Source organism: Triturus cristatus, chromosome 10 (genome assembly GCF_964204655.1).
Source record: "Triturus cristatus chromosome 10, aTriCri1.1, whole genome shotgun sequence".
Lineage (NCBI taxonomy): Eukaryota > Metazoa > Chordata > Amphibia > Caudata > Salamandridae > Triturus > Triturus cristatus.
Genome location: NC_140593.1, coordinates 494,677,024 through 494,700,638, shown reverse-complemented (window position 1 = coordinate 494,700,638; position 23,615 = coordinate 494,677,024). Strand labels below are relative to the sequence as shown.

Below are 23,615 nucleotides of genomic sequence, written 5' to 3'. Positions count from 1 at the left end.
CTGAATCGTACTGCTTCTTCTCTCATTGGCGCACAATATAAACATTGCTATTTTACTCGTGCTTTCGGGCTGCTGCCTTTAAATGTGGTGATCTTTTTGTTTCGTTACTTGTGGAGCCAACTTAGAAGCTAAAAGACAAAACAAGGTATCTCATCAGGCTCCTTTGGCTGTCTTTGATTATTGATGGAAGTGAACTTTATGCCTAAAGCACTCAAGGCAGGACTTCTATAAAATTCTTTCAGCTGTTGCTATCTTTAATTTTTGGGCAGACGTTTGCCTCTCTATGATTTCAACGCCACTTAAGCAGACCACGTTAATGCCAGTTCCATAATCAGATGTTATGAATGCAGAAACCTCTCCTTATCCTGGGACACTTCCTAAAGTTGGTGAGTCTGGGAGAGTACACAATCAGCCTTTTCTATTGGGTTAATGGTAACATACTGTTGAAAGAAAGAACTTTTGTATTAACTCTTTCTTTCCTTATTGTTCTTTATGTTAGACTGCAGAGCTGGGAGTAAGCCTTCCTTGATTCATTTTCTTCCTTGTCTGACTCCGCTGCGCTTCTTCCTGGTGGTCCGGAAGTGTCTCTTCTCTCCCTGAGGGTGGTAGTCAGTATTCTGTTATTTTCTGTTTGGTAGGATCTGGCTGTACCCTATGGGAGAGTGGGGTCTCTCTCTTCGCTCCTGAGGATTCTGTTTATCTGTGATGTGGACCTGATCGCCGACAGAGTGTTGAGCATTCGATCGCCTCTATTAAAATGATAAATGTAGATTTGCCGATCAGTGAGATGGCTACTATATCTGGCAAGGGCATGCAAAACAAGAACTGTAGGAACTGGATTGTTATTTGGAGTCCGCGACCTCCCACTTCAAGTGATAATCACAACCTTTGTCAATAAATTGACCTGAGCACAACCCCCTGGTAGCTATGGCACAGAGAAGACATGCTTATCTAGTGTAAAATATTATGCAGTACCAAACAGTAATAAAGTAAAAAAGCAGAACATTATGCGACAAAGGGCCACCTCATTTACGTACCGTAAACTAATTAATAACCTACCTGACCCTACACAGAAATTGAAAGACAAATGGTCGTCGGACCTCGGAGATCTTGACGAGACGGACTGGCAGATGGCACTCTCGTCACCGCGGGAAGTGGCGATACCCTCGAGATTAAGATTAATACAATTAAAGATACTACACCGTACATATTACACTAGATTAACCCTACACAAAATAGGGACAGCATCTCATCCATATTGCCTGCGGGAGTGTGGGGAGGAGGGTACGTTTTATCATACTATATGGCAATGCCCGAAAATTATGCCGTACTGGCTAGCAGTGATGAGAACTATATCGCAGACAGAGGGGGTGTCAGTGGTACCAGAAACTAAAAGATGTTTATTAAATGTATGGGAACCCAATGATTTGAACCACCAAGCACAGGACTGGGCGACCTTGGGGATGATGGTTACTAAGCGCAATATTGCTTGATTGTGGGGCTCCAGCACTTACCAACGCTCCGTGATTGGTGTAACAACATGGACGGAGCTATGGTGGCAGAAAAGCCGCGTACATCAACCGAGGCTGTCCCAAGAAATGGGGAAAATGTGGGGTGCCTGGAATTAATACAGAGGCTATATCTGTGAACCACCTGAATTATCAAGTGAAGAAGTTTTGGAGTGAAGTGGGGGGAGGGGATACAAGACTCTCTGGGTTTATTGTGGTGACTCCTCAAGTAATATCAGTAACAGTGGTGTATGCACTGTCGAAGGAGGCTGTGATAACCAACTGTACTTTACGATTATCTTCTGTGATGTTATTGTGCCCTAAATTTAATAAAACATATTTAAAAAAAAAAAAAGCAGAACATTACAAATCAATAACCAAATTAGAAAAACAGAGACAAATGTAACAATCAAAATGGCACCAAATTACAAAAATCCAATAAGTGTGACCAGAGATATGAGTTTTAAAAATTAGAGGGAAAATAGTGCCAAAAAGGACAAAGCACCACGGATAGTCTAAGGTCACGTAGACTGGGAACATACGCATAAATTTGACTTCTTACCTGTTTTAGTCCTTCTAAAAGTCTTACACATTTTCTCTAAATTTACCCTGTCTACTAAAAAACGAAGGGGGGCGTGTCGGATTAACAAATCAGGTCCTTCCTGGTCAAAGATTTTACCTTCTAACTTCAGATTTTTAAGTCCCAATCAACCACAGGAGTGCACTTCTAAAGCTAGGACTTCACTACAGGCATTTAAACACTCACATGGTGTCAGGCGGACGCCCACAGCCGGGTCTAGTCCAGGTCCAATTGCCACTGGTCAGCTAGATACTTCCAGGAAAAGGCCTCTTGTAGCTTGTTGTCTCCCTGTAGCCAGATAGGAGGTTGGCCAATTGACTCTTAGAGTGTATGTCTGTTTCCTGGATACAAGAGGATGCATGTCCAGTTCTTGAGGAAAACAGACCCAAATGCCATGTGTCAGTGGATTTCCCAGATGGCGAAAGTCTTTGGCCTCACTAAACTTGTCGCTGACGGCTTAGGGTGTGTGTCGGGATTGTACTATGATAATCCTAGAATCCTCCCACATCAGTGGTCGAAGTGGGCAGGATCAGCAGGGCACCGCGTGCCCCTACTTTTTCAATTTAACCCCTTCGGTGCTCATGACGGAATGGTTCCGTCATGACCCACGGTTGAGCTGTGCTCATGACGGAACCATTCCGTCATGACCCCGCCCGCGCAAGATTCCGCCAGCACAGCGGCGGAATCTGCGCAGCATCGAAGGGGTTAATAGTACCCGTTCCCCTACTTTTTATTTTAAAAATGCGTCCCAGGATGGCAGAAATAGCCAAGGCCTATAGATAAGGCTCGGCGGCTGGTGGCCATTTGGGGACGGTTGGGGTAGGCAGGGAAAGAAAAGGACTCTGTGTCTTCCTTCCTGCCCAGAGAAGACAAGGACAGTGTCCACTTCTCCTGCTGCCCCATGCTTTTTCTTCCTTCCTCTTCCTCTTTAATTCCTCTCTTTCTGTGTCTGTCTCTTCCTCTTATTCCCTCTCTTTCTGTCTCTGTCTCGCTCCTTCTCACTACTGAAAACAGTGACTTCAAGAAACGGCTCTTACTCTCTCTTTTCTCACCTTTCCTTCTTTCGTTCCCTTGTGAAATGGATAAAAAAAAAGAAAAACACTTTTCCTAATAATGTTCTCTTTTTCTGACATTTTTCTATTCCAAAGTACAGCCTCGAGACGGAGAGAAAAAAAGGTTAAAAATATGAAAAATAACTAAATAAAGCAAGATAGAGTGGTCGTATAGTGGCCAAATTGGTTTTATTTACACCCAAACACATCAGCGCCACTTTACAGAGTTTGCCAGTGAAGTGCTACTTTAGTTTTCTCGTCTTTCCTTGAACTACATGGTTTTCCCTGGGTGGGGAAGTGCACCATCACCATTCCTGGAGGTATTGCAATACCTGGTTGATGTATGGAGTGGAAAACGTTTAATATGATCCTTATCAGCTGTTTTTCTTATTTTAGTGTATAAAATGTGTACTACAGCTACTTACGTTTTGTAAGGGTATAAGCAATGGATGTTGACGTGTTCCTTCCGGGCCCTGCTGTCATGTCCTTAACTTTTCAGGCAAAAACACTTGATTTCTGAATAATGAGTATAAAAGCTTAAGGTAATCATGTTGTTCCCTTTTGCATTTCACATGCTTTACTTAATCTTGCATTCCCTATGAGTGTTTGCTTTTTCCAGGATGTTATTAGGTCTCGCCTGACCCAGCGCATGCGCTGGTCTGGCGAGACTTATTGAGAGGGCTCCAAAAAGTGCTACCAGGCCTGCCTAGAGCCACAGTGCAGGTGCGCGGACGCGCGCGCCGCGCTTCACCGCCATTACTTTTGGTTTCGCGGCTGCACGGCCGCTTTGATGTTTGATCGCGATCACTTTCACGGCTGCACGGGCGCTTTGCATTGCCAATAGGTCTCGCTTTTGGGACCTTATAAGTATTTAGTTATGCAACTGTTGCATGGCTAAACACTTATAAGGTCCCAAAGGCGAGACCTATTGGCTATGCCAATGCTTGTTACTTTTTTTTCCAGGCAGCATATTACTCATGTCCAGTGCATAATTTAAATGAGTCACATCCAGGTGTTTATAGGAGTGCACAATTGGGTTGTAGCTGAAGGTAGTGCGAGTTTATCTCAGTGGGGCAGTATGGTGTTCAGTGGGGGAGAGGATGGGGCACTATGGCTAGAGCTGACAAATTTGGAACTGGGGAAGCAGGTTCAGCCTTCATGACCAGTCCACCAGATCACTCTCCAGAGGGAGCACATTCTTAGCACCAGCAGGTGGACCCTAGCGGTGGCAAGAGTGGGTTAACCGTGAAGGCCTGATTGGGGGGATTAAAGGGGAAATGTTAGGCGTTATGTTGATAACCTACTCAAATTAATGCTATTCATTTGTGTTTTTCTCTGCGCTAAAAAAGCAATAGTGTTATTATTATGTCCTTTCTGATTGTGCCTAAGTGCACCCATCATTACGCTTGAACTAGCATGTGCTAGCAGTACCAAAACAAAAATACCACAATGTAATGGCAATAATGATCTGGCGATACTATATGGTGATCAATAAAGTTTGTTAAAAAAAAAATAACCTTGAAGGCCTGTCCACCACAATCCAAACTGAAGTTCACCTCCAGTCTTGCAGGCAGTCCTACAAAGCAACACACACTAGTGCGGCAGTGACTGTCACTGAGGTCACAGAACCCTTGAGGCCAGTCCGCCTCACCTATTGGTACCTCCATTGGCCTATTTTCAGCAGGAGTAGTGCAACTCACCAGGGATCAGCAATGCAGCATTCACACACATCAAACTTAGGGGCCTATTACGATGTCCGCCCGCCACCGTAACGGTGAACGGGACCGTCCTCCAGAGGTGCGGCGGTCCTGCTGTGGCCATTAGGATGCCACCGCCAATCCGCCCGCCATCCTAATAGACCCCTAAGTGTGCAAACTTCATGGTCTCTCTACTTCATGCACAAGCACTTTTGACATGTGCTACTTGTTTCATGGCCACTGGAAATATGCAGCAAAGGAGGACAAAGTGAGGTTGCAGAGTTGACTAAATTATACAGCAAAATAAAGGCTGCAGAGTGATGCAGTACATGTTCTGATACTTTATTATTTTGACATTTTTACACACATTAACAGTTTCTGCAAAGATTTAGCCTCATTAGTACCAGTGTAATATGCAAATGCAGCAATGAGAAAGGTGACCCAGTCAACCATTGCAAAGGACTCTCCACTTCGCAGCAACACAAGTCCCATTTTTTAGCAACTTTTGATCCATTTGAACTACTCATGTTTTTTGTTAAAATCATCAGATTATGCAGCAGATGATTATGTGGCAAATATGGCATAGTCATAATTATGTGGAAAACTTTTGCAAACTAGGATATTTTCTATTCATGTTTGAACTGCTCTTGTGGAAAAATGGAGGAGAAGTGCTGATGACAGAAACTGCATGGCTCAGAGACAAATGACTTGCGATTCACTTTTAAGCGTATTTGGTACATTCTGTGATTGAAAACATATCCCACTGTGTGAATGTATTTTATGTCAATAACTCATATCAATCCTTAAATAGACATGTGTATACATTTGTTGAATTAAATAATGTAATAAGCTGTAACTGGTCAGTGAAATGCTAAACAAATACTTAAAAATTGGAATGTTTTAGTCTTTCTGGCCCACAGTTCCCCTACTTTTCCTCCCACTTCGACCACTGTCCCACATCGAACACTAAAATCCAGTCTGATGCACATACTGTACCCACAATAAACCCAGTGACAGAGGTTTCGTAGGACAAAAGCAGGGTTCTACAGTAACCATGTAGAGGATCCATAAGAGTTGTCTTGGCATCCTGTTCTCTCCCTTTCAAGTGTGTCCCAAGAGTTACATGTGGCTCAGCAGACCAGCCAGGTAGGATTTGACACTGTTCTGTTAAACAAATTGGCCACGGCCCCACCATGCATATTTTGTGGGGTTCAACTGAGTTATCTCTGCCAAATCAAGTGAAACTATTGTTTGCTCCTGGGAGCCATTTCACACGTATTTCACATCTGTTTGAGTCTGAGCAAAGACTGTGAATTGGCAGGGGCTTATGCAAATTAGCCACTGACAGGTCAGGCTGGTAAAGGTAGCTTTCTTAAAGTTACTTTTTGAAAATCAAACTTTACCAATAAATTAGATTTTTTATAACTATCAAAAATAGTTGCTTAAATATTTTTCTAGCTGACCCCATTCCTAAAATACAGTACTGGTATTTTAATCTGTACTCTGGTTTTCGCCATGGACAAGTAGGTCTGCCATAGTGAAAATCGCTGTTTGGGATATATCACTGTAGGGATATGGTGACATTATTTGTGACATCACATAAATCTTGACCTTAATAATATCGCAGGAAGTGACATCATATGACTTTTTTTTTTTCTCCATGAAGGCATGTCACATGGCCCTAACATCACAATAATTAACATATCTGAAATTCCATAATAGGTGAATGATTAGTATACTCCCATAACACAGAAAAATGTCTATTTTAGATACCACCTATAATATGATGCTGACTTGCTCTTTGAAAGTTCTGAGGCATAATACCTGCCCTGAATTGTAACGAGTGAGCAAAGCAAGTAAGCCAGATGTCTTCTAGGGGGTTTCTCCCCCACCTAGAATTTCTTTTACAGAATGGGGTGAAATAGCTTATTTTTTCACATACATTTGCTAAATGCCATAGGTGATTAAGGGGACTCAATAAATATTCAAATACTTTCATGGTGTGCCAAGCCAACAAAACATGACATTCCCCAGAAGCTGACCCAATGTTTTTCAAAATGTCCTATTGGTGTCCCTATATATCAAAAATGACCTCCATCTTGGCAGGGCCAGCATTTAGTTTTTGTTGCCCTCATATTCCATGGGTACCCACTTATATAAAAAATGACATAAAATATGCCTGTGCCAAAATTTTGGAATTTATGTTGTCCATATGCCACAGGTAACCCATATGTCAAAAAGAACTTCAATATGTGAGGGCAGCAGTTTGTCATGGTTGCGGTCCACCGATTGCCAGGTTGTCCTCCATTATGCGAAGACTTGCCTCATTGATCTAGTACTAGGATTTTGTCACAGGTTTTCTCATGCCAAGATTTTCCTCAAGTATTGCAGGATTTTTCCACGGGTGCCTTATATGCATGAATTACCTCTAGTAGTCCAGAATCAGTATTTTACCATTGGTGCCATTTATGCAAAGAATTAACCCAAGTGTGCCAGTGCTAGTATTGTGTCACAGGAGTCTCTCATATTGAGAATTGCTGCAAGTAGAGCAGTGCTAGTATTTTGTCTCCGGTGCATCTTTTAGAGAATAATTACCCTCAGCATGCCAGGGCCAATAAAAACAATTGCAAGCATCACATCACACTCTGGCCCGCACTCACATTACCTCACTAATACAGTCATTCTCTCACTCACCCTTACATTCACTCTGTTACATCCCCTTATACTCATTCTTATTTATTCTCACTCACTCACTTGCATTCACACTTACTGTCACTCATTCTCACTCACTCATACTTACTGACACTCAGGCCCAGGTTTACTAACACTTTGCCCAGTGCAAAGTGATACAGTAAGATTTACTATCCAATGCAAATCAGGATTTGCGTTGGATAGTATCCCAAAGTTATGCAAAGTTGCACTATGCGCTGCTTTGCATTACTTTGCGTCAATAGAGCATTCCATGGATGGTGTATGGCTGTTCCCATGCAATCACCCATGGGTTTTTGATGCAAATCCTTATCTACAAACATTGGTAGGCAGAAATTAGCATAAAAAGTTTACGCCTCGTCAAACAAAAGCGTAAGGAAGAGAAATGCTTTCATTTCTCCTTGTTTTTCCAACTTTGCATGTGTGCTGCATTGTACAGCACTCATACAAAATTATAGAAACCTTTAAACAGTACAAAACCTATGCTTTAGAGAAGGGACACACCCTTCAACTATAGCGTCAATCCACAGTCGGATCGTAGCGTCCGGGCAACGCGCTACGATCCGACTGTGGATTGACTTATCCGTCTTCCACCCCTACCTACCGATTTACCCGTATTTTCCGTCTCCGCCACTTTTGGACTAGAGGCTATTCCTCCATTATTCTGTTCCTACGATTGTCCACAACCCTCCGCTTCGGTACTTCACCCGGTTTACCGCGTTTTGTGGCTGTGGCGTCCCCACCCTTCATTTACGGATTGTACCTTCGTCCATTGATCTCCCTGTTGCCATGGTCATTTCTTTTCAGCCCTGAAGAGTCACGGGTTGTTTCCCGTTGACGAAACACGTGTCGGCTGGTTGTTTTTCTTGTCCCTTCAATTCACTTGAAGAAACGCACTATTAAATCCTACAAAGACAATTCTGGTGTTGACGTCCTTTGTGCATTTTGACCATACCCTATGGTCTCACTACACTGTATTTATTCCATAAACGTGTGCGCGGTACCTGTTTCTATTTTGTTAGTGGGTGTCTCCTACACTCCAACTCGCAGGGGTTCTTTTTTCTTGCCAGGGATTGTTTTCCCCTGATCTCGCAGCACCGTACCTACCTTTCAGAACTGGACCCTTGGTGTGTTATGTTTGAGCGCCATTCTTCCTTCTCCAACTAAACCCCTCACAGAACCAACTGCTCTCTGTTTGTTTATTTTTTTATTTTTATTTAATAATGAGCGCGGCGCCCCCTTCAGGGACACCGCGCTTGGTTGAATTATTTTTTTTTAACTTTAATACTGAGTGCGGCGCCTGCTTCAGGGACACCACGCTCGATTTCATTATTTTTAAAAAAAACTTTACTAATGAGTGTGGCGCCCGCTTCAGAGACACTACGCTCTTTCTTTTTATTTTATTTTACTTTAATAATGAACCATTTCACAGACACCGCACTATGCGATACAATAGTATTGCTTTTGCAAAGGTTTTAACTATTGGCATTGTAAATGACAATGCCTTTTAATTTTTTTATAAAAGACATGACATTTACAATGCCAATAGCTCAAAAACTCACAATTGCGAGACCTATTGTATTGTAAATGCTTGTTTTGTTTTTGTAGTGGAAGATGACCATGTAAATTGGAGGTACGATTGAAGGCTAGTTTTATCTCAGTGTTTGTGTCTTTCTGGATGAAGACATTTTTAATAGGATTACAAGGAGCTTGGACAGAGTTGTGGGAGCAAGTTGGGCTTTTTGAGTTCAAAGAATTTGAATGGTATGTGGTTTTGCAATTCGAAGTATACATTAGCGATTTTGTCTTTTACAAAGAGAATTTGACTTTCTGCTCCCTATTAGGAGGTGGCACACTTTTAGTTATGTGTCTTTAGCCCCTGCCCCCAAACACCAGCACTCATCTTGTTGGTGACTGAGGATAGATTTGGTTTATTGGCGCTATTTTATGGCAAAAGCCAATGCCGATTTATGTGCCTGAAACAGGTCTTCAATCTATGGTGTCTGCATTTTCGACATTGACATTAGGAGGAGTGACATTCTTAAAAACTGAATGAAGAGCTCCAAACTATGGGTTATGTTAGAAACCATGGGCATGGAAAAGGCCCTTCTCATCCTATTGAAGAAATTACATATGGATACTGTATTCAGAATTAGATATGGCCCAAGTGGAGAATGTACACCCCCAGTGAGCTCTGAGTGTGGAGTACGCCATGGTTGTATCATAGCCCCATTATTGTTTTTATTGTACATTAATGGTCTGGAATCCTTTCTTGTTTTATAAGGGTCAACATGCCCCCGGGCCGAAAAATGTCTGATACCAACCTTGCTATATGACGACGACGCAGTACTTTTAGCCAGAAATGCAAACTCCCTCCAGACTTTATTAGATGCTTTTACGACTTTTATAGGTAATGTTGATTTTAAGGTACATTTTAGCAAATCTTTTATTATGATGAGTGAACTGAGAAATAATAAATCTAAGTCCCATTTTATTGGGGGGGGCAGAGGTCAGTAAGGTCACTACATTTACTTATTTGGGAATTATGTTTGACACTTTGTTGCAGTAGCGGCATCTGATAAATACCAGATCGCAGCAATTTGCAAGGGAGACCGAGGCGATTTTTCGCTTTGCCAACAAGCTTGGACACAGACTCCCAAGGGTGATGCTACAGTTGTATAGTAGTATATGCATTCCAGTAGCTCTGTACGGTGCAGCTATATGGGATCACGTTAATTCTGGTGCTTTTCGAAGAGTGGAAAATGTTTTTTACGGACACTCCTTTCGGTACCCACGAACACTGCCACCCACATTTGTCACACTGAATTAGGGGTAAATTCAATATCAGATACCATACAATTAGCCCGTCAATTACTATGGATTAAAATGTGGCTTTAATCTGAGTCGACATTTTCAATACTAGTAATAACAAAAATTGGCTAGAGCTCAATAATTCACAAAAAATCCCTTGGCTCGCTTGTATCAGTCTATGTCAGACCTTGGTTTCCCAGAATATTTCTCTAATCCTGAGTTCATTGATAAAAATAGCAAATTAAGGATTAGAAATTTGGTCCTAAACCAGTGTTTAAAGGAGAGGACAGAACAATCTCAACACATGCCGAGCATAGCTTTGTATAGTTCCCTCATAAATTCCCTTAGTTAAGAACCCTACTTGACTACCTCAAGTAATTCACAACATAACTTTTATTTGAGTCACTTTCACCTCAGCACTTTACACTTTTTAGTAGCCTTCCCCTATCAGGGAGACTGGTTTCCAAGCCTGCCAAAATGTTCCAGTGACAACTCGTCTCTGGAAAGTACTACTCATCTTACATTATTTTGCACTTTATGTAGTACTTTACGGGAACGATTTTTAGACCGAATACTTCAGGCAGTCACTATTTCATGTTATAAGCAACGTATGACATATTTACAATGCATTGGGACACAAGAAATGATATGTGCAGTATTACATTTTATAAGCAAAGTTTTAGCAGTAAGGAAAAGGTATGAATTAGAGCCATGATTGATCTTTGCATGTTTTTATTTGGATATCATTGGACTTGGTATGTGATATGACCTGTTTTAAAATATTGTGTCTGTGCTATCAGTATTGCATGAGTTGTTATTGTATGTATAAGCTGATTGTATTTTGATCTGAAATTGTATGCTTTTAATGGAATTTTATATGTATTTTTCTGCATAAAGTTGACTGACTGACTGAAGAGCCTGGCGCTCCTTTGGATAACTATTTAGGAACTGATTAGGATGGGAGGCGGACTTACGTCCGCCCGACATGCTGTCGGCAGTCCCACAGGGCAAATTAAGATGCAAACACCACTGTGGCAGTCACATTGGCCATGTTTTACATTGTGGCGGGTGGTGCTAGCTGCAGCACCCGCCGCAATGTAAAAAAGGGATTTTTTACATATCCCTGCACTACGTGACAGGCACCATGCACCAGGAATATGTAGGGGGGCACCAAAGGTGTACCCCAGGTCCCAGGCATGGGGGAGGGTGGAAGGGGGCCGACTACAGGCCCCCAATGTCCCTTTCCGCCAGTGAGGTCAGAGTAAAGTCTCAGATACAGTTAACACATGAATAATTCACAATAAATTGAATATCCAGTTTGTGCTCTTTGTTCTTTGCTATACAGTATAGGTGCTCCACGTCTGTGTGGCACAAGCAATTCAGAAAGGTTCTGTGAGAGTGTCTGCATCAGTGGAGTAGGGGATGCAGAGAACACATTTTGAGACATTGTATTGTTATGGTTGCTGCCTCTTGAGTGGTTTGTGTCATCAAGCATAGGACATATGACACCAGCCATCAATATGTTAAAGAGCTCCTCCTCGACATGTTTACCCACTGAGAAAATGTTTTGTTTGCCACACAGTGACCTACACCTTCCCTCTTTAATGAAACAAGCATAAAAGGACATCAGAGGCAACCATCCCTTTATAATGAGTGCCCACACAGAGACTTCAAAGTGACAGTGAGTTCTCCTGCTCTCAGCAGCCAATGTAGGGGCACAGCTATAAGAGCTGTGCCACAAGGCATGAGTTGTAACTCAAGAGGAAAGGTGCACCCCTTTTCAGCCTCCTCAGCACCCTCATCGACCGACGACCTCCTATCTTACCTCCAATGGTAATGTTTTAATTTGCAATGCTGATGGATGCCTTTAGCTAGCTGATGTAACTCTGTTCTATTATACGTGTAATATTGCTGTCCTCTGTCCAAAGGTCCTGTGAGCACAGCCCATTGTACAGCATCAGATGGGAGGACACTGAGTTTGAACTCCAGTCTTTGAGCAAACTGTGCCTTTGAGTGATCAGATGAATTTTATGAAGCTTGTGACTTTGAATGAACACTGCCTTTTAGGGCCTCTTGTGTCTCTGTGAAGAAGACATCTTGTCTGTGGCTCTAAACAACTGTATCTAGTGACACCTCTGCGTTTTCACATGCAGCAATACACAGAGACTCTTCTAAGCGATACTAAATGTGAATATGTGTGAACATGAGCAGACTTTGTGACACTGTGCTTTGTGCGATTCCACGACTTTTCAAATAAAACCCATCCAACAAACAATGCATGTTTACTGGAATCAGGATCCAGTGTGAATCTACTAGTATCACTGCCTTATTTCCTACTCTTTCTGGCATGCTGACAATGTATATCCCTGTGCTTCTCCAACAGATGGGTGGTTCAAAAAGGGGTTGGGAATGGGGTGGCATTTTAACATTAGTGCTCATAATGTGTTTCTTCCTAGGAAGAGACTTGCGGATGAAGTAACAGCGAAAAGCGAACAAAACAGCAATGCAGGACACTATTGTTAGCCTGATACCTCTCCATCACAACTCAGCACAGGACCAACTCCTGGATTATACTGGTAGGTGGATTCTATGGGGTGAAAACAGGTGACAAGTCTTATGCACACAGTCCCCTTTTTGTTTCTTTTGTTAGTTAATTGTCTCTGACCCTCTTGGAATCATCAGGATACCAACTGCCCTCGATTACTCAGGGGTGGTCTGTTGTTCTGAGGACCATGCCGCCTCTCCAACACATGCTGAGAAGATCTTAAACCTGTCTTTACTTGATCTGGGTGGTGTACAGCAGTGGTAGCAGTTGGTGCGTGAACTAACCATTGAGGTGTAAAAGGTGGTGTTTCAGTAAGAGAATCAGAAGTAGGGGTGTTGGTCAGACATGTCTGGGCATGTTCAATTGGCATGTGTGGAGGGTTCAGCATCTAGGGATGTCTCCATCATAATGATGCCCTACCCAATTACACTTGAACCATGATCACTGAGCAGAAAACCTTTTAGGAGGGAGTGGTTTCCTTCCAAAAACGGGGCTCCACAGGGGATGCAGTTCATCCACTGGGCCTGAGACTGGATCCTTTGGGAAGCTGCACCTTTGATAGAAGAGGACCGGTGTGTACTTTCCCCTACCAGCCTGCCAACCACAGGGAGCTGAAATACCTCCTGGACAGAAGATATCTCTTTGGCTTGAGCAACAAAAAAAAGAATTAGAGGTCTGAGCTTCAAGGTACAAGGCATGCCTTGCTCTAACATTTTCCACCATCTGAATTCCAGCTAACTTGGGGAAAGGATCAAGATATTAGCCCCTTACGTGCCACCCTTTTGGCCCTGAAATGCCCCCCCTCGAAACGAGGGATTATTTTTGGTTTAAAAAACAAAGAAAACAGATTGGAGATACAGGGTCTTTCAGCAATCTACCCAACACTTGCATTTCTGGTCCCCTTGGGGAATACATAAGTTGCTACTTCCCAATCTGCATCCTAAGGGAGGTGAGCCATATCATGTGCAAGAGATCATTTACTTTCTTTAAGTCTATAAGATGGGAATTTACAAGCTCTATACATGGTGGTCTAGTGCCTTGGTCCCCTGTACTTACCACCCAGCTATCGTACGTATCACGGTGAGAATAAGACTGCAAGTGTGAGTGGCAATGCAACTGTGGAGATGAACGCTCAAAAAATTTATTCATATGTTGAGAATTGTAGATTATCATAAACATTTGAAAAGTTATGTATCTGTTGTTTTTGTTCCTTAGTTTTCAGGATCTGTCATCATTGCCACACATTTTTCATGTGTAGGGAGCTGGTACAATCTAAGTAGGCATGACATACCTACACCGTACATGCTGTTCTTACTCATAAAACACTGCCAATGTCAAATCCTGGTGAAGAACATTCATGCACGTTATTTGAATAGTGGTGAACACTAAAAATTGCCTCCCATGATGGGAGCCCTACCATCCAGGATTCCCACACTTCTACTAATAGAAATAGTATCTCACATCTGGGAATAGTAGATATCCAGTGGAGTCAAAGGAGTTGTGGCATGCATAGATAGCACTATACTTTCATACCCAGAATCCCTGAGATCAAAATATTGGGTATAAACCCAGAACTCAGAACTGCCTGTCCCATTGCAGCATCAGCCTCTATGTCCACTTTGAGACAGTAATGTCTTGTGAACATGTGCCTGCTTTTCGGGTTAACTGCATGGCAAATATCCTTCAAGGGCACACCAGCACAGAGTGCCTCAGTTGAGGCCATGCTCCTGGTGGAATGCAGGCCAAGAGACAACCAGCTATTCCCTGTTTGGACAGGGCGTGACCTAATTGTCTTGTCTATGAGACATCTACGCAAATCCAATGAATGCAATGATCTTTCTGCTGTCGTAAATAGATTTAGAAAGAAAAATCTAAGATTGACAGGTTCATTTATGTGAAAGTCAGTAGGAACCTTAAGTATGAATTAAGGGTTGGTTATGAAGATTACCTTGTCCTTCATGAATGAGTTCCCTAATGGTGAATGATTGGACCTTTCCCACCCTCCTAGAAGATGTGAGAGCCAGGGGAAGTGTTGTATTCCAAGAGACGAATTTTAAATCCCCTTATATATTGGCACAAAAGTGGGTAACATCAACTGTCTGAGGACAGTAGTAACGAGTTACCATGGAACCGGAGTGTGTCAAAGAGGGGTAAATGCCCTTTCACTGTTGGGAGAACAGAGAAGATGCTGATTGCTCAGATCTCCTAAATCTTTGAATTGCAGCCAGATGGACCCTGAATAAATAATACTTCAGTCCACTCCTCGCTAGATTCAACAAATAAGGAAGGGTGTGATAGGGTTTTATTCAAAGTGGATGATGATCTTTATTCCTGGAGCAGACACAAAACACATCCACTTAGCGTTTTAAGTCTTTATAGTTGCTGGAGCTAGTGACTACAATAGAATATTTCTACAGTCTGGTGGTAGATTTAAATGGCCAAACTCTAAGTGATCAGGGACCATGCTGTCAAGTTCAGCGACTTCGTGATGGAGCATCTCTCCATGATGTCTGTAAAGGTTCTTGGGATGCATTTTCAGGTGAATGGCAGGGCGTGCTGATGACTGAAGTAGATTACTCTACCAATATTGGCATGGGCACGCCAGAGCAATGAGGATCAGAATGCAATGATCTATCTTCACCTTCCCCAACACCCTGGGATCAGAAGAAATGGAGGAAAAGCATAAGCAAAGATTTTGGACCAACTGATCGAAAGGGCATTGCCAGCATCCCTTGATGCCAAAATCTACATTTGATAACAGAAGAACAATGTCTCAACTGGTCAATCATGTAAAAAGGACCATTAGAAAATTGAAATTAATCATAACAAACAGGACAAGGGAGACCAAGAAGAGATTAAAGGTTGTTATTTGTAGATAGAAGTACAAAATCAAAATTAAATTACAGTAACCATAACAACCCTGTGAACACTGGGAGTGAAGTGTTGAGTGAAAACGGCGCAGTGACACAAAGGTGCAGGAGCAACGTGAGGCGGCGCAAAATAAATGAACAATAAGAATCAGGCACAATATTTACAAAACATTGATCATTGCAACATTATTTTCATGATTAGGGCATGACCCTTTTCAAAGCCGCAAATAACGTTGTGGAGTCGACGGTGTTCACAGGGTTGTTATGGTTACTGTAATTTAATTTTGTTTTAAATGGTCCTTTTTACATGATTGACCAGTTGAGACATTGTTCTTCTGTTACCATATTTGCCCGGTCTCAACTGGGTTAACGGGTTTACTCCTGTTTTGTTTTTCCAAAAATCTACATTTGAAGCACGGGCATTTGCTGTTGCTCAGAGTCGGAAAAAGATCGATCACAGGATGACCCCACTGATTGAATATGTAATTCACCTGGTGGTGGTCTAAATCCGACTCGTGACAACCTGAAAGCTGCTGACTGAGGACATCCACCTGATTGTTCTGGCAGCCTGGTAGGTGTTCCACAGTTATGTCGACCTTGTGAGCAATTGTCCAATTCCACAGTAGCTGAGCCTCTTTTGCAAGGGATCAGGACCGTGCTCCTCCCTGTTTGGTTATGTAGAACATAAATGTTGTGATGTCCATTCCGACTAGGACTGGTTGACCGACTAGTCTGGGAAGGAACACTTGTAGGGATAAATGAACGGCACAGCGTTCCAAAACATTGAAGGGAATTGTCTTCTCCGAATCTGGCCATAGAACTCTGGTTGAGAGTTCCTGCAAGTGAGCTCTGCATTCATCCATGGATGCATCCATTGTAAGTTTCCTGTCTGATATAGGTAGAAAAGAAAGTCCACAATTCAGACTTGCTGGAAGCATCCACCACAACAATGCCTGCTTCAGCCACCTTGTGGCCTGGACTGTATCTTCCCATGATCCTGCGACCTGCTTCCTTTGCGAGTCCAGCTCTTGCTGGACAGGCCTCAAGTGAAGTCTGAAAAATAGGACAAGGCCCATCATGATGCTGTTAGGCCCAACAGGCATTTGTATTGTGTCACTGTGACTGAATATTTTGTTGAGATATTCCTTAACAAAGTCTGCAACTTTTTCACCCTTTCCTGTTATGGAAATGCCTTTCCCAACTGTGTGTCAGTAATGCACCCAGGAACTGTTTTTTTATCTGGGGTTCCACATATTATTTTTTACTGTTCAAAGTGAGGCCAAATTTCAGGAAATGATTGGAGCATACTGCTGTAAAACTGTTTGCTTCTTCCTCTGATGGTAATTTGACGAGACAGTCATCGAGGTATGGGTACACCTCATGTCCTTCTCGACTTACGAAGGCAGCTACTGGAGCAAGACATTGTGTGAAAATTCAAGGTGCTAATTTCAGTCCAAAAGGGAGCACCTTGAACTGATAATATTGTCCCACTACCAAGAATCAGAGATATTTTCTGTGTTTTTGATGAATTGGTCTGTGAATATATGCATTCTGAAGTTCCAAGGTTATAAAATCTCCTCCTTGCATCATCAGGAGGACTCCTTATAGCTTGAGCATCCAAAAATGAGTCAACATCTCTTCTGGTTGCCATTGGTGTGTAATTGAGTGCCTCTTCTCTTTATTCCTGACTAGCTTTCATAAGGCTGTCTTTGACTAAGATTGTAGGAATAGCCTTGATCATATCCGGATTGCCTTTGAGGGTAATATGAACAATGCCTTCCATATTGGTTGAATCCTCCTTTGATATTTTGAGTTCTTTGTAAGCTACAAAAATTAGAAGATCCAAATATGTATTACTGTAGAATACCTAAAGCCTTAGCGTTGTCAGTATCTGTTTTAAAACCCTGAAGAGCCTAATCTACATGCTTACCGAAAAGGGTAAGGCCATCAAAGGCAGTGTCTAAAATTAGAATGCACCTCAGGACGGAAGGCTGTGGACTTTAGCCAGCCTTGTCTTTTTTTTTAAAACTGTTTTTTATTGATTTTTCAGAAAAAAGGAAAACATACAGAGCAAGTGATCTGATTCACATACAGCTTGTTATCTAACAATTAAAAGAGGTTAAGTCTGACAGTGTCATGATAGTATACAATCATTCTCGACATAGGATATTATAGACAGGGGCTATCTCTGGGGCTCTGGGTTTCATGCATGAAGTACACGGAAATTAAATCAAAAGGTACATCACACACTGAGGAATCTCACACAGACATAATCAATCTTCATGAAGTGTCTGCTACATCTGTGGCCTTCTAGCATTCACTCTGATGCTTCAGAGCCACTATCGGCACTCAAATCATTATTTGTTTGAAACTTAAGAAGCAGATGTGCTCATAACAATATCTCATCAGCTGCTCCTGTAAGTCTTGTGTTCTTAACACCAAACCTCCTGCAAGTTGAGGAACACGTGTATTGGAGGCATCCATTGCTGTGTCAATAATCAAAGAAGAGGTAAGGATAGCTCTTGCTGTCTCCTTTTTATTCTCCAGGATGAGCTCACGCAATGGTGCAATATCATGCCAAATCTGCCAATCATTACACCCTAGAATTGCCAGAGCATTGGCTATCTTGATAGAAGTCACTGCCATAGAAAACAATTATTTTACTCAAGTTATCTATATGCCTACAATCCCTGTCTGGTCGACCCGAGGATGGTGTGATTGGATTTTTGGATCTTCTTCGAGTCACTGGAGAGATTACTGAATCTGGTTTAGTATGTCCAGTGAGGCAAGCTGGAGCACATTCCAGGACTCTGTACTTCTCCAGATGAGGTATCACGCCTGGTACTGGAGCCAGAGTTTTCATTAACATTAAGGACCAGAGAAAATCCAAAATTGATGTATATCTTACAGACTTTCATTTGTGCTCCTTGGAATTGTAAAGAAAACATTGTTGATCCATAGACTTCATTGGTCGGTTAAACTTTTTTCAGCTGATTCCATTAGTGAATGAAAACTTGCAATATCATCTGTTGAGTCTTGTGGCATAGGCACTTCATCCATTTCCCTTGGAATCAATGCATCCCCAAAAACATTATCTTGTCCTCCATCATTTTGTGGATGTTCACCCTTCTCTTCATCCATATTGGAATATATAGAGTAATTGGATTCATCAACATCTGTGTCTTCAGATGCTGGTGGGACCGGACAAATTGTTTTTGAACAGCTCTGGGGGATGGTTCTCTTGGGAGTGGAGGAGGAGTTAGTGGTGACTGTTGTCGAGGTGGAGCAGTTGGTAAAGGATTAGGCAGTGGAGGTGGATTATTAGCCAGTTTTTGTAGCAATATCTTTTAGAAAGTTTCCATCATCTGTAGCAGTGTAGATAAAAATGCAAAAGGCACTTGAACTACATTAGGTTGTGTGTATTGTCTAGGTGGTATGTATGGCCCTGAATGAAGTATGAGGAATATAATCCTGCTGGTAAACAGAATATAATCCTGCTGATAATCATACATCGACTAATATTAATTTTCCTCCATGTCCTCTCCAAAATCCGGGACATATTTCACATTAAAATGCGCTGGACTATTACAAGTTTGCAAGACCTAGGGCCTGATTAGGATGGCGGTCTGACTTGCGTCCGACCGCTATCCTGGTGGGAAACAAGACCTCCGACAAGCTGTCAGTGGTCCCGCACCCTGAATCACAATGCGACCACCTTCAAGGTGGTCGGAAAGTGTATATTTTGTATTGTAGCGGGTGCTGCGGGAAGCAGCACACGCTGCAGTACAAAATCTGCACCCCGTGCATATCCCTGCATGATGTGGTAGGCACCACATGGTGCAGGGATATGTTGGGGGATACCATAGGTACCCCCAGGGGCCATGTCAGAGGGCCAGGGAGGAAGGGAGGCCCGATAATGTCCCTTTCCACCATCCTTTTCATGGCAGGTAAACCACCATGAAACAGCCAGAGTGAAGACATTGTAATCCCTACGGCGGTGCCTGGCAGGAACCGCCACTGTTGTAGGGATACAAGTCCCTCCGACGGACTGACGGGCTCCTTGAGCCCGTCGGATCCATGGAGGTCTGTCTCTCCAACCTCCAAACATCCGCCCGCCATCCTAACGTGGTGGGTGGTGATCAGTATCACGATGGTGGTGGGAACGCCACCGATGGGCTGTTGGTGGCTGTCCCACTGTCATCATAATAAGGCCCATAGTCACTAGCCTCATCATCTTGGCAATGGACACCACTTGCCAACATCATCCAGTCGCAATACATAATCGTCATGTCCTACACCGATGAAACCCGACGTATCTTCTCCCTGATGGACAAAACAACCACCAACAGAACCAACTTCAATTGCATGACCATGGTAGCAGACTGGATGCAAACCAAGTGCCTGCACCTCAACTTCGACAATACGGAAGTACTGGTCTTTGGCAACAAGCAACAGGACGTCCCCATGGTGGCTGTCGGAGCTATAACCAACACCAACACCCACAGACTACGCAAAAAAATGTAGGGATCATAATAGATGACAAGCTCAACATGATGGCACAAGTCAACGCAATGTGTACCTCCTGCTTCCACATCTTTCGAATGCTGCGAGAAATCAAATGGTTACCTTAGAACACCAGACAGACCTTCATGCAAGCAGTCATCATCAGCAGGCTATACTACGGCAACACTCTCTACACCGGAATCTCCAAACAACACCAACAGACCCCTGACCATCCAGAACACCACTGCAAGACTCATACTGAACCTCCCATGCCGCACCCATATCACACCACAGGAAGCTTCACTGGCTCCTTCTGCTCATTTCTCACCCTTATTTTGCCTCTTACTACTCTGCTGACCTTTATTCTGCCTCTTTCTGCTTGCTGCGGACCTTTATTCTGCCTCTTTCTGCTTATCTCTGACTTTATTCTACCTCTTTCTGCTAGTTTCTGACCTTTATTTTGCCTCTTCCTCCTCTTTTTCCCCCGAACTGCAGGGGAGCCTCAAGGACCCCACGGTCTCAGCTGACTCCCCACCTCCTGTAGGAGCCAGCATTGCTCTTGCAGACCGAGAGCTGCTAAACATGCAGCTCCCCGTCTGTGAGAGCAATCCTTTTGTCTGTTCCCCTGCCCACTCGACAGCGAACAGAGAAAGAGATGGAAACTCTGCTCTCAGCAAGCTAGATCGTTTTCACAGCTCCCGCTTGCTGAGAGTGGAGTTTGTGTTTGCTCTGACTTGACGGGAGCTATCAAAGCTCCTGCCAAGTCGGAGCAAACAGGTATGTCCCAGGGGTGGGCATCCCGGGACATAGAAGGAGCTGGCCCTGGGGGGCTCGCCGTCCCCAGAACCATTATTGGCTCCAGGAGGGTGGCTGAGTGGCCCCCTTCTTTGATCTGCATAGGCCGGCCCCCAGGGAGGTGATGGTCCATGGGGCTGAATATGGCCTGGGACGGCGGACCCGCAGCCACCTCCCAGTTTATAAGAGATTTGGTCGCGGGGTAGTGGTTCTCGGGGTCCAGGGGTGCGTGCCCCCCATTCCATTTATATTTTGCCCACAGAGGTGGTGGTCCCTGGGGCTTGAATAAGCCTAGGAGGGGGTTCCTTGCGGCCCCACTTCATAATCAAAACTAAAGCCCCAGGGAGGTGGAGGTCCCCGGAGCTCTAAGAGCCTTAGGAGGGGGGCCCCATGCGCCCCGCTCTTTTTAAAAAAAAATGCCTCCTCGACGTGATTCACCTGGGGGCTCATTTCAAAACAAGTGCAGGAGACCTTGTTTGTATTTTTTACCCAATTTTGCTGTGAATCCGCAGATCCACCCATGATTTCGTGGCAAAATTGAAAACAACATGTTTTAAACCCCAATGGACCCTACCACCACATCTAGGGGGTCCGGGTATACCTACCCAGCCTCCTTTTCTATATTTTTAACATTGTGGCACTCAGCTAAAGCTGAGTCCAAAGATGGCTGCCAACACTTTCTGGTTGAAGTGTTGGCAACTTATCAGATTACAGCACGGGGACCATCAGATCCACGGAGGATCCGTGTTCCTAGATATACAAATCTGGATTTCGGTTAATATCTCTAAAACTACTAAACGGATTTACACCAAACTAGCAAAAGGCACTTCCCTGGACCAAGATCAACCTTTCAAATTTTGTGTAATTCCGTTCAGCGGTTCAGGCTGTAATTGTGTTCAAAACCCCTATGAGAATTACAGTGGGGAAAACATGTTTTGGGACCGCCTCTTTTTCTGGGCCCATGCTTCATGGATCACCCCAAAACTTTACAGACACCAACTGAATTGAATGCCGTATTTGTTTGGTCAATTTCATCAAGATTCGTCAAACGGCGCCGAAGATATTGGCAAAACAAAAAACCTATGGAAGCATGATCCAAACTATAAACTACCTACTGGCTATCTATATAATAAAACAAAGGTTACAGAGACGTTATAGTTAGTTTCAGATTTTACATACAAGAAACCATAGAAATTCAGCTCTTATAGTTATTTCAAGTAACTATAACTCGCGCCCTCGCCATGCAGTTCTCATCACTAATTTTACTACAAATATTACAGTGATATTATCAATAATGTCATAGAAGATGTCATGAGTGATGTAATATCTGGGGTAATTAGCACTGCATGGCAAAGGTGCAAGCTATAGTTACCAAAAGGCACAAGTTATGATTAATTGAAATAACTAAAAAAAAAACCTGAATTTCTATGGTTTTGTGCGTGTAAAATCTGAACCTAGCTATAACGTCCCTGCAACTTTTGGTTTTATAGGGAACTTCTAGTTTTTTAAAAATGTTAAGTAAGATGCCCATACCAATGCATGGTGGGAGGGGGGGGGGGGGTAAGATGCAGCGCCTGGCATGACATTTTGTTGCAGAAAGTCAAGATTGCTGCTCCTGCTCCCCTCCTCCTTGCCATCCATTGTCCAAGTCCATGCCCCCTCTCCCTCATTATAGCCCTGTGTGGCCATTGCACTGCCCTTCCCGGCTGTCCTAAACAGGTATCTTGCTGTCCCATCCACCTCCTCCCTAATCTCTGTTGTCCAAGTCCATTCACCAGTCCCCTCCCTCCTGCCCTCCATGGTCCAATGTGCTGCCACTGCCCTCCATTTAGCTTGATGTTCCTGCCCACTCCTTCTACCCTCCATTGCCCAATTCTATGCTCCATCATTGACCTCCTGCTTAGCCTCTGTGCTTAACTTGCTGTCCCAACCCTCTTTACCCCTGCCCTCCGATGTGTGTGTGCATGGCCCTGCTCCTTTATTTATGGCCACCATGTTCCATGGACCTGCCACTACACATCCTATCTACTCTGAGTGTTCTGTTGAACTGGGACTGGCCCTCCTGCCTCCCTAGCATAATCAGATGGCACGGGGCCTACGCCTGCCACCTTCACCCTTCCTGTCCGAGTGCCCATCTCCTCCCTCCTATCCTCCATGGTCCATTTTGTTGCCACTCCCTTATATCCACCATGCTCTGTTGTGCTCCAACTGCTTCTTCTGTCTGCCCTGCTTGATCTGTTGTGAAGCCTCTTCCCCTGCCCTCTCTTGTCTGTGTCTAGCCCCTACCCCTCCCTTCTGTCCTCCGTGGTCCTTTGTGCATGCCCCTGCCCCCTCCCTCTTGCCCACTATGGACAATGTGCTGCCACTAATCCTGCCGCTTACCATGCACGGTCTTCTGTGCTGCCACATGCTCTACCACCTACTCTGTATAGTCGGCTTGCTGCTTCTGCCCTGCCCTCTAGCCCCCTGCCCTCTGTTTTTCATGTGCATGCCCCTATTTCCTTCCTCCTGCCTTGTCTGGTTTGTCATAGTGCCTTGCCACCTA

General features: G+C 43.6%; 1 protein-coding gene across 2 annotated transcripts in view; it reads left to right on the top strand.

Moving 5' to 3' along the window:
- Positions 1-23,615, top strand: part of ZMYND11 (zinc finger MYND-type containing 11) — a 785,443-nt gene that overhangs the window by 461 nt on the left and 761,367 nt on the right. The window contains exons 1-2 of one of the 2 annotated variants that reach the window (XM_085631940.1): positions 289-386; positions 12,814-12,933. In XM_085631940.1, the coding sequence (XP_085488066.1) occupies positions 12,861-12,933 (73 nt within the window). In that variant the 5' untranslated portion in view covers positions 289-386; positions 12,814-12,860. Of the gene's footprint in view, positions 1-288; positions 387-12,813; positions 12,934-23,615 lie in introns of those variants that run through there. The other variant, XM_085631939.1, reaches the window with a different exon arrangement.